Source organism: Hemiscyllium ocellatum, chromosome 10 (assembly GCF_020745735.1).
Source record: "Hemiscyllium ocellatum isolate sHemOce1 chromosome 10, sHemOce1.pat.X.cur, whole genome shotgun sequence".
Taxonomy (NCBI): Eukaryota; Metazoa; Chordata; class Chondrichthyes; order Orectolobiformes; family Hemiscylliidae; genus Hemiscyllium; species Hemiscyllium ocellatum.
In genome coordinates, this window is record NC_083410.1 from 17,519,090 (window position 1) to 17,531,609 (window position 12,520).

The following is a 12,520-nucleotide window of genomic DNA, read 5'->3' on the forward strand; positions in this document are numbered from 1 at the left end:
GCACGTGTTTGCTGTTGGGTGATTTTTTAAATTTCACTGTAAAAATGTCACTTATTCCGAAATCCCAAAAATTCCAAAAAACAACTGGCCTCAAGGATTTCAGATAAAGGATTGTGTACCTGCAATATTTTCTCTTTTTTCTTAAATGTTTTGAATATCTACCCTTCAATAATTCTTTGCACTAATATATTTAGTACAAGGTTTTTTGATTCTCCCAGTCTGTTATCAGTAATATTCATTTTTTGAACGTTTCAACTAAATCTGTATTCTTTTTGTCAAGGTGTATTACTTTACATAAATTTAATTTGAATAGCCATTGCTACATACACTGTTTCAACCTGTATATGTCCTCGAAATGGTTACAAAAATTGTACATTTCCCGTGGTTCTCATTTCCCATTCTTCTATAATTGAATGCAAATTTATGTGGTATTCAATTATTGATTAACCAATAAAGTTCAATGTCACATCTTACATTTGTATTCTGTGTTTCTAGGGTATGTAATTCAAAAGTACTTAAAGTTGTATAATACCTTGGTCAGGTTGCTCTTTTAGTATTGTGTGCAGTTCACATCTGCATCCTGTAAAAAGATAAAAGCACTGGAGAAATTGCAGAAAAATTTGTAAGGATGATATCAGATGTGAAAGCTAAAAGCTGCTAGAAAATATTGAGCATATTGAACTTTAAAATTATGAATGGATTGATTGTGTGGATCTGAAGAAAATAAAGACAAAATGTTTATTAATGCATCCAGAAATACAATGATGGTACATTTCTTTCTTCAGGGTACTTAGCATGTGGAAGCCTGTATCACATGAAGTGGTTGAGGAAAATAATTTTATTTTTAATAGGAAACTTAATGGCAGTGTGAAAAAAAAATACTGAGATGAGATGTGTGGGCAGGAAGGACTTGTGTAAAGTTTTAATGCTGGCAGAATAGTGGACCTAATGGCATGTAATTATGCTGTATCTTCTAAATGGTCTATGTGAAAATCGGAATTTCACTTGCCCTCTGAGATTTTCCACAGTAGTTTTTAAAATCTTCACTCTGTGTCCATTCAGTTCCTCCACACCATTGAGAATTACATTATTTTGAATATATTTCCTATTTCTTTTTTTGCCTGTTAGCTATGCTAATTCATGTTTAGCTAAATTTGAACTGTGAAGAAAAGGTACAATGGCTCAGTGGTTAACACTGTTGCCTCACAGTGCCAGGGACTGGGGTTCGATTCCAGCCGCGGGCGACTGTCTGTGTGGGGTTTGCACATTTTCTTCATGTCTGCGTATGTTTCCTCCGGGTGCTTCGGTTTCTTCCCACAGTCCAAAGATGTGCAGGCTAGGTGAATTGGCCATGCTAAATTGCCCATATGGTTCAGGGATGTGTAGGTTAGGTGCATTCGTCTGGGGTAAATGTAGAGTAGTAGGGAAAGAGTGTGGGTGAATTACTCTTTGGAGGGTCAATGTGGACCTGTTGGGCTATAGGGCCTGTTTCCACTCTGTAGGGATTCTATGATCTGATGTTTTGAGAAACTGGAAGAATTGCAGATGCTGAAAATCAGAATCAAAAACAAAAATTGCTGAAAAAACTTAGCAGTTCTGGCAGCATTTGTGGAGAGAGATCAGAATTAATGCTTTAGGTCCAGTGATGCCAGACCTGCTAAGTCATAGTCATATAGCATGGAAATAAACCCTTCAGTCCAAGTTGACCATGCCGATCAGACACCCCAATCTGTTCTGGTCCCGTTTTGCCAATATTTGGCCCATAACCCTGTAATTCCTTTCTATTAATATACCCATCCAGATGCCTTTTAAATGTTGTAATTGAACCTGCCTCCACCTGAACCACACTTGCTTTATGTAATGATACGCATTCTGCCCGTTGACTCTGCTCTGCCATTCAATGAGATCATGGCTGAACTGATAATCCTCAACTCCACTTTCTGCAGTTTTTCCATAACCTTTGATTTCTGTAATGACTAAAAATCTGCCTATTTCAATTTCGAATATATTTAATAATCCATCCTTGGCAGGAGTCCGAGGTAAATAATTCCACAGATTCAATATCCTCTGAGTGAAGAGTTCCTCCACATCTCTGTCTTCAATGTGTCATCTCTTTTTTGACATTATGCCCTCTGGTCCTGGACTGTCCCATAAAGGGAAACAAACTTTGCCTACCCTGTCAAGTCCCATACCAAACTTGTATGTTTCAACAAAGTCACCTCTCATTCGTCTAAATTCAACAACTACAGGCCCAATCTGGTCAAACAATAGTCCCTGTGTCAGTCGAGTGAGCCTTCTCAGGACCGTCTCCAATGCCAGTTCTTCTTTTCTTAGATAACGGGTAGTCTGGCTAGTACCTTGTAACAGTTTTCCCAAAACATCACTACTTTTATACTCCATTCCCTTTGAAATAAAGATCAGCATTCCATTTGCCCATTCGACGTTAATCTGTGATTTTGTGATTTAGAGGTGAGGATTCCCAAATCCCTCTGTACAATAGCTTTCTGCAGTCTTTCTTCATCTAAATAATATTCAGCTCCTCCTTTTCCTGCCAAAGCACATGACCTGTCATTTTTCTACATTATAATTCATCTGCAAATTCTTTGCCTACTTGCTTAACCTGTCATATTCTTCTGCAGACTCTTTTTGCCATCCTCACTGCTTGCTTGCCCATCTATTTTTGTGTCATCTGTAAACTTGGCTATAGTATATTCACTTTCTGCATCCACTTCATTAATGTATATTGTAAATTGTATCCCCAGCACTAATCCCTATGGCACAATACTGGTTATATGTTCTCATCCTGAAAATGTCCCCTTATTGTAATTCTCTGTCTCCTATTAGTTAGCCAGTCCTCTATCCATACTAATATGCCTACTTCCAACACCATGGGCTTAAGTTGCTTAATGTGTGTGACATTATCAGACAACTTTCAAAATTCCAATTATTTTACGTACACTGCTCCCCCTTTATTCATCCTGCTTGTTACATTCAAAAGAAATTCTCATAAATTTGTCAGGTATAACTTCCCCATCACGAGGTCTGATCAGACTCTGCATGATCATATTATGATTTTTAAAATGTTTTGCTATTGCATTGTTTACAATAGACATTTTCAGTAACACATGTCAAGCTAACTGGTCTATAGTTGGTTTTTTTTTGTCTCCTTTCCTTTTTATATAAAAGTGTACCATTGGAAAAATGCCAGTTGTCTGGGACGTTTCCAGAATCTAAGGATTCCTAGAAAATTGTTACCAGTCATCCACAATCTGTCTGGCTGCTTCTAATATCCTTTGGATTCCATCAGGCCCTGGGTCATTGTGGTCTTTAGCTACATTAGTTTCATTAGCACTTTTTCTTTAGTATTGGTTATTGTACTTATTTATCTGCTCTCCTCATTTTGCCCCTTAACTATTGAGTAATTTTGGAATGCTGTTAGTGTCTTCTACTGTGAAGACGCTGCAAAGTATGCTTTCAACTCTTCTGCCCATTCCTTTAATTCCCCCCCTTATTATTTTCCCCTGCTTCATTTACTAAGGTGCCTGTGTTCACTTTGGCTTCTGTTTTTCCTTTTTATGTATTTAAAACAGATCTTGCCTCTATCTAAGTATTACAGTTATGAGCTGTTGCATTCTCCATGACAGCACTTCTCCAGACAGAGTCTAATTGGGAACAAAGCAGCAGTGCTGAAAATGTGTTGCTGGAAAAGCGCAGCAGGTCAGGCAACATCCAAGGAGCAGGAGAGTCAACGTTTCAGGCATGAGCCCTTCTTCAGGAATGAGGAAAGTGTGTCCAGCAGGCTAAGATAAAAGGTAGAGAGGAGGGTCTTGGGAGAGGGGCGTTGGAAATGTGATAGGTGGAAGGAAGTCAAGGTGAGGTTGATAGGCCAGAGTGGGGGTGGGGGCGGAGAGGCCAGGAAGAAGATTGCAGGTTAGGAAGGCGGTGACCTCTCTGCCCCACCCCCACTCTGGCCTATCACCCTCACCTTGACCTCCTTCCACCTATCACATTTCCAACGCCCCTCCCCCAAGTCCCTCCTCCCTACCTTTTATCTTAGCCTGCTGGACACACTTTCCTCATTCCTGAAGAAGGGCTCATGCCCGAAACGTCGACTCTCCTGCTCCTTGGATGCTGCCTGACCTGCTGTGCTTTTCCAGCAACACATTTTCAGCTCTGATCTCCAGCATCTGCAGTCCTCACTTTCTCCAACAAACCAGCAGTCCCTTCTCATACATGTTGTTTTCCCTTGCATGGTATTCTTGCAAACCTTCCAATGAGTGCAAGACAAAAAGCTTCAACAAAATACCTCTTCTTCTGTATTACCTTAAATAATTACCATAACTTGATAATTAGCCAAGTGGCTTTTGGAATTTTTAAGTATTTTATTTGCTGGAATACTGTAGTTATTACTGTAAAAATAATAACTCGTGACCTCCAATATTGATTCTGCATTGAGTAAATTCCTAGCTAGCTTCCTGTAATGTAGGACATACCAGGCAGGCAACAAATGTTATTGTTGTTGGACTGTTAATCCAGAGACCTAGGTAATATTCTGGGGTCTCAGGTTCTAATCCCACCATGGCAGATGGTGGAATTTAGTTTAAATCCATTTTGAAATAAGGTAACTGTGGATCCATTATCAATTGTCGGAAAAGCCCATCCAGATCACAATGTCCTTTATGGAAGAAACCTGCCATCCTTATCTAGTCTGTCTCTAAACTGCTGTCCTGGCAATCAGTAATGAGCAAACAATTCAAGCCTAGCCAGCAATGACCTTGTCCCATGAATGAATTTTTAAAAGATAATTGCTGATAGGCAAATTGGCAATCTTAATAGGATGACTATTGGCTAGATCTATTCAGATAGAATTCGGAAGGTCTTGGCCATTTTTATGATCTAGTGTGTCGTGGACATCATTCCAGTTAATGTCCAGAGTAAAACTAATTTCTTTTCCATTTGTGCTTGCTTGAAGAAATTCTAAATATTGCTTTAATTTTACCCTGAGGGTTCAATTTTGTGGACGATATTTATAAGTATGGAATGATGGCTAAAATTACTCTCGATTACTTGTACTTAGAAATTTGTGTTAATTTGATGTTCTAAACTATAAATTTGAATAATGCCTAGTGCAGAAGGTGTGCTATCCTAATTAACAAAAATCTCAACTTCAATTGTTTGCAATAGATATATTTTGGAACACCATGCAAATTTAGTATGACATTAAACACTATTTTTGTAGCCTTTGTGTAGATTTCTAACAAATTAAACCATTCGTGCACAACTTTGAAGTTTTATTAATTTGGCATTATTTTGAATTTTGTCATCTATACCAGTCACTGTCTTTATTGAATACTGGAGATGAGAAAATATGTGTCACTGATCACTGTTCAGATTTTCTATCATGATATCAGTACTGTATAGGGAATAACTGAAGAGCATTATTAACTAATGTGAAGTTGAAGCTAATGGAATTGAAGATAACTTATAAACCATTTCTTTGCAGAATGCCAGCTAATGAAAACAGAACGACCGAGACCGAACACATTTATAATTAGATGTTTGCAATGGACCACTGTCATAGAGAGGACGTTCCATGTGGATTCACCTGAAGAAAGGTGTGAGTGATACTTAAAATCTGTTGTAGTTACCTTTAAAATTGTTCAGAAGTGTAATATTTGACAATGATTGTAAAATAAAATTTAACTATAATTACTAGTGTTAGTGTTCCAAATGCACTTTGCCCAATTAAAGATAAATCTTAATTTGCACGTAAATGCAGTCAGCTGAAATATGGGAATAGGATTTTGGAGCAGGCCTGTCAGGCCACTCAGCCTGTCTAGCCATACTTTACTATTTAATAAGATCATCGCTGATCTTTTCACTCTACATTCCTGCCAACCTTTCACACTCCTGCTCATACAGAATCTATCAGTGTCTGCCTTAAAGCTATTCGAAATCTCTGTTTCAACAGCCTTTTAAAGAAGTGAGTTCCAAATACTCGTGACTGTCTGTAAGAAAATGTTTATCTAATCTCTCTCTGGAATGGGTTACCCTGTATGCTTAACTAGAAAATAAAGGGTTTCAGAACAATGTACGGGTTGAGGCATTTGCAATTACAAATTAAATATTGGTAGAGAAACACAAATTAGGAGTAGAAATTATTAATTTGGCCCTTCAAACCTGCCCTGTCATTCAATACAATAATCTTTGATCCTGTAGCTCATTTGCCATATTCCTGCTTTCACTCCATACCTTGACGTTTTCTCCACTTTTTATCATTTGAGGAGCCTTCATGTTGTGTTTCAACAAATGGAGTGACAAACTCTAAACATGCAAAATGTTTGCCATAATCTCTTCACTATGTAAGATGCAAAGTATTATTTCTCTAAATTGTATTTAGCTCACATTTAAAACTGCCATATCAATTGACAAATCCAGCCCCCATTGAGTCTATGCTTGAAGCTTTTATTCATATGTAATACTTGATCTTTTATCTTTTGATTTAAATGCACCATTACCTCTTGTTGACCATCACAACTCATTCACTTGCATGGAGTTCTCTAATTCCTAACAGTTCAAATGATTATGGGCCACATTAGGTTACGACTCTCTTCAGGCTTGTCACTAGAGGTTTCAGGTCACTATGCATGTCTTGCAAGACGTACTTTATTGATCCAGGAGGAAGATGAAAATATCTAAACTTGTAATAATGGATAATGTTACAATCTTGGAAAAGGAGATATAAAGACTAACTACAGTAACAAAAAAAAAGCCCTGTCTGTGAAAATGTGTTCCTCGAATTTACAACATCTACGTTTTTTAAAACAGATGAAATGAAACTAAACATTCCAGCTGATATTAGTCTTGGCACTGGATGCAGCAACAACAACAAGGTCAGGAGAAAGTGTGGACTGCAGATGTTGGAGCTCAGATTCGAGAGTGGGGTAATGGAAAAGCACAGCAGATCAGGCAGCATACGAGGAGCCTGCTTTTCCAGCATCCTACTCTCAACAACAAACCCAGCCCTATTGCCCTATGGAAGTTCTCCTTACTAACATCTGAAGGTTTGTGCCAAACTTGGGAGAGCTGTCTCATAGATTGGTTGCTATACTCAGAATCATACCTGACACACAATATCCTTGACAACGCCATAACTATCCCTGGTATGTTCAGTCTCAGTCTCAGTCTCAGTCTCAGTCTCACTGGCAGGTCACAGCCAGTGGAATTGATGGCACAGTGGTATACATTTGAGAGGGAGTTGCTTTGGGATCCTGAACATTAACTTTGGACTCCATGAAGTCTGATGGCATCAGGCCAAACATGAGCAAATTGACCTCCTGGTTATCACATATCCATCCCCCCCCCAACCCACCCCCAACCCCAGCTGATAAGTCAGTACTTCTTTACATTGAATATCACTTGAAGGAAGTGCTGAGAGTGGCAAAGGCACAAGTGTACTTTGGTTGGGTGTCTTTAATGTGCATTACCAAGAGTGGCTCATAGCACCAGCACTGATCAAGCCGGTCAGCTCCTAAAAGGACACAGCCGCTTAGTCTGCAGCAGGTGTTGAATGAACTAAGGCAAAGCAGCTCACTTGATTGGCACTGCATCCACCTTCATTCCTTCCACCATCAATGCTCATTAGCAGTACTGTGCGTCAGCAAACACAACCAATACAATCTAGGACAACAGCAGAAGACACTTAGAAACACCTGCAAGTTCCCTCAAAGACTCTCACAATCCTGACTTGAAAATATATAGTAATTTCTTCAGTTTTGATAGGTCAAAATTCTGGAACTCCCTCTGCAAATGGTACTGTGACTTTTACTGCACTGAATGGATTTTGGTGGTTCAAGGAAGTAACACTTGGCAATTTATTTTCAACCTAGTCATCCCTTCCAGTGCAGTCATCTTTTCTCCCATCCATGTGAAAGACAACAATAGACTTGCATTTCTATAGATCTGTTTTACAACTGTTGAAATACTTGTTTTGAAGTGTAAGGAATGCAGCAGTCAAAGTAGGATCACAGAAATTGCAGTATAATAATGAGCAGGTATATGCTTTCTCTTTCATGATAATGAAATATTATTTCAGAATGTAGGATAGCTTTCCCTCTGATTATGTCTATGGTTTTCCTCAGCTGAGCTTTCCATTTTCCCATGGTTTACGGAGGCTACAACTATATCTCTTGCTACATAAACTCTATACGTCCACCCTTTGCCTTCTCTTCCAGATCTTTGACAGGTTTTCTCTTGTCCCCATCAACCACCTTGGTGCCTTTAAGTTCAGTGGTTGATCTTAGCCATTTTTGCAGCCTACACCAGGATCCATTATCCAGCACATCATCTTCTTTTCCCATGACTTCTCCTATGTAAGTACAGGATCTGCAACATTTACAAGTCATAGATTCATAGAGATGTACAGCATGGAAACAGACCCTTCGGTCCAACCTGTCCATGCCGACCAGATATCCCATTTTTTACAAACACACCGACTCCCACAGCTACCTGGATTACACCTCTTCCCACCCTACCTCCTGCAAAAATGCCATCCTGTATTCCCAATTCCTCTGCCTCCGCTATATCTGCTCCCAGGAGGACCAGTTCCACCTCAGAACACACCAGATGGCCTCCTCCTTTAGAGACCGCAATTTCCCTTCCCACGTGGTTAAAGATGCCCTCCAACGCATCGCGTCCACATCCTGCACCTCTGTCCTCAGACCCCACCCCTCCAGCTGTAACAAGGACAGAACCCCCCTGGTGCTCACCTTCCACCCTACCAACCTTCGCATAAACCACATCATCCGACGACATTTCCGCCACCTCCAAACGGACCCCACCACCAGGGATATATTTCCCTCCCCACCCTTTTCCGCCTTCGCAAAGACTGTTTCCTCTTATGCTCACATCCAAATAATTTATGTAAATGACAAAACGTAGAGGACCCAGCACCGATCCTTGTGGCAATCCACTGATCACAGGCCTCCAGTCTGAAAAACAACTCTCCACCACCACCCTCTGTCTTCTACCTTTGAGCCAGTTCTGTATCCAAATGGCTGGTTCTCCCTGTATTCCATGAGATCTAACCTTGCTAACCAGTCTCCCATGGGGAACCTTGTCCAATGCCTTACTCAAGTCCATATAGATCACATCAATCCTCTTTGTTACTTCTTCAAAAAACTCAATGAAGTTTGGTGAGACATGATTTCCCACGCACAAAACCATGTTGACTATCCCTAATAAGTCCTTGCCTTGCAAGCCAGCCATTTAGCCAATTCAGCTACTTTACCTTCTTCCAGACTCAACATTCAGTTGAACAATATCAGGTCATAACCTCAGCTGCGGTATCAGTTGATGCTGGTGCTGTTGTTCTTATTTAAAGCTTATCTAGGGCAATCTTTTGATCCCTTTATTTGATCTCCTTTTTGCTGAGTGCTGAGATTTTTTTGTCACTTAATGTCTCTGCAAATATTCACTTTATTTCTTTACAGTTTTAAGTTAGAGTTGATATACTTGATCAGAAGATTGTATATACTTGTGACACCTTACTATTTTATTTTATTAATTCACGGGTTGTGAGCATCCCTGGCTAGACCAGAATTTATTTCCCATCCCTAATTGCCCAGAGGCAGTTTATGGTCAGCCATGTTGGTGTGAATTTGGAGTCATATATAAGGCACTCCAGGTAAGGATAGCAGAGTTTCTTCACTGAAAGGCATTAGTGAACTAGATGTTTTTTTTTCACAACAATTGATGGTATTTATAGAATAGAATCCCTGCAGTGTGAAAGCAGGCTATTTGGCCAGCTGAGTCCACACAGACCTTCCAAAGAGAATCCTACCCTATCCAGGAAAGTTACCAGGAAACTGCAGGACCTGGAGGAAATGTATGCAAACATGGGAAGAAAATGCAAACTCCACAAAGACAGTTGCCCAAGGCTGGAATTGAACCCAGATCCCTGTTAGCCATTGTGCTGCCATGGTCCCAATTGAATTAGGTTTTTACTTTTTATTGAATTCAAATCTCAGCATTTCAAACTCATGTCCCCAGAACATTAACCTGAGGTTCTGGATTACAAGTACAGTGATATTATTGTCTTCCTAAATGTGCTGTCTTTATATAATCCCCAACATTGGTATTTTCTCTTCCTCTTTGCTGTTTGTAGAAAATCACTGAAAAGTATCTGATCTTTCTTGACTTTTTTTTAAAAAACAAAAGCTGTCGTCTGTACATTAAAGATTGTTTTCTTAGCTTGATTTGTGTTATTGTCTTTTCACATGTATGGAATACCACTGTAAATCTGAAAGCAGTAGAATTAAACACACATCTTTGTTACAAGCTCTGACAGTGAACACACATTTTCAATTGAGTCCTTTTCCATCTTGTGATAACATGATTTTTTTGCTATATTTAACAAACCTTGGGTAGTCAATTATCATTCCCATGGAGTTCTTTTCTAAAGTTCTACCTACCTTCAGTTAGCTCCAACTGGAAAACCTAACCCTCAAAATATTGCAGCTTTAATCCTAAAACCAAAGCAAAAATAACATTGATTGGAGAGAAAAAGAAATAATTTGTGAATAATCTGATCTGTAGTTTTTTTTTAAACTTTGCTATATCTAAGCCAAATAAAGTTTAAGGTATTCCCAAGAATTGGCAAGGCTTCAAGACTCTGTCCTCATTTGACAGTTTAACAATTTTATCCTTCCTTGTCCAAATGTCTTTAAATACACCAATCTGGCAAGCTTAAATGGCAGTTTTCTAATTGAAGAGTTCATGTTGTTACGATTCCAGCTGAAGTTAGTACGAAACAAATCAGATCTGAGTGAAACCTGATTTGACGGATTGAGTTCAATCTTTGCAGTTGGCTATTGTTATGATTAGTCAGTGATACACATTCATTTGGGGCTGCAAATATTCTTCAACAGAAAAACATTAAAAAAAAATGCTATACACATACTTTTCAAAGACGAGCTGGATATATATTTGAAAATTACTAATTTAGATGTCTGTGGAGATAAGGCTAGTGAATGGGACTAGCTAGAAGCCAGTATAGAGACAATGAATTGAATGGCCTCCTGTATTATTAATTTTATGATTCTATGGTACATAAAAGTTTAGAACGATCTTAACATAAATGGCAAAATGCAACTTCCTTCCTGACGATATCCATGACAGATAGTGAAATCCCAAAGAATATTACTTTTTAATGTTTTCTGTTACTTTATTGCTTAATTAACTGTGCAGTTTTCCCTCAAAGACTGCTGAGGTAGTTTTATGACTTTTTTTTCCCAGTTCTTCTGCCCTAACCTCCCTTTATTTCTGACAACTTGGAACCGTCTATAAAAATTCTAACAGCTTGGAGATTTAATGAACTCAGACTTTCCTGCTATGGTAGCTGTTCTCCTATACTGAAAAACTGAATTCTTCTGCTTTAATAAATGCTAAATTAATGCCCCATGGTCTGTTTCTCTGTGTCATTACCTCGGCAGTACAAACATTCTGTCAGTTAACACCTCAGCTATCCTGCTAGACACTTGACTGAGTCATATGCTTTCTTGGAAATGGTGTTTAGGTCCCTCTTCCAAATGAGCTTTTGTTACCTTTTGAAAGACTATAATTATATTTTTAAAAAAAATCAAGTTCCAGAAACGATAAAAGTTTGTGTTCATCATATCTTCCGTCAACGAAAAATGGAAAGGTGTCTTTGAAACATTTTCATTTTGTATTAAAATTCCTGTTTATCATTATTTATGTTACATTGTATGTTTAAGTATTCATTATAACAGTCAATGATTTTCATAATAACCATTTATACATGTCCATTTTGATCACCACATTAGATTTGATTCATATTTTACTATTGACAAAGCATTCACTATATATATATATATATATATATATATATATATAATATATAGTTCTTGCCAGTGACAGTGAAAGATTTCTAAATTGTGTGGCTGTAATATTAAGCTCAAATGAAACATTGAGATTTTTGAAACTTATACATCTAATGACACTAAAGAAACTTTTTTGTACAGATTGTACCTCTTAGGTTTTTTTGAGTAATTTCACATTGTTTTACCCCCACATTAATGTCATGTATAGTGAAAGATGATTTTTTTTCTCACCCACTCACACAAATTGGTTCAGGAATCTTTATTTTTGATTTTTTGATTTAGCAAGGTCCAGTGCATCTTGCTTTTAATGGTTTCTCAACGATATATATTAATAGTGACAACTTGTTTCTAGCAATGAACTTCTGAACTTTAGCATTCTATCTACTCTTGTTTTCATTGCTCTGCACTTTTACTGAGGTCTCCCATGCACCTTCCATCAAGCATGTTATTTTGCTGGTTCCAACCTTTCTCCTTTTTATTTGCTGTTTTTCTGTTTGCTCCCTCAGATTAGTACTTTTTTCATTCTCTGATTTCCTATTCCTCCAATTTCTTTGTGAATTTATATATAGTTGTTTCTTCACATGTAACTGTCTCTGAGTCATTGAAAGTATTGTCCAAAA

The 12,520-nt window shown here is 38.2% G+C and overlaps 1 protein-coding gene across 4 annotated transcripts in view; it reads left to right on the top strand.

The window, feature by feature from the left end:
- The window catches only part of akt3a (v-akt murine thymoma viral oncogene homolog 3a), a 417,879-nt gene that overhangs the window by 236,420 nt on the left and 168,939 nt on the right, over positions 1 to 12,520 (top strand). For all 4 annotated transcript variants that reach the window (XM_060831296.1, XM_060831297.1, XM_060831298.1 and 1 more), the window contains one exon: positions 5,504 to 5,615. In XM_060831296.1, coding sequence (XP_060687279.1) covers positions 5,504 to 5,615 — 112 coding nt within the window. The remainder of the gene's footprint in view (positions 1 to 5,503; positions 5,616 to 12,520) is intronic.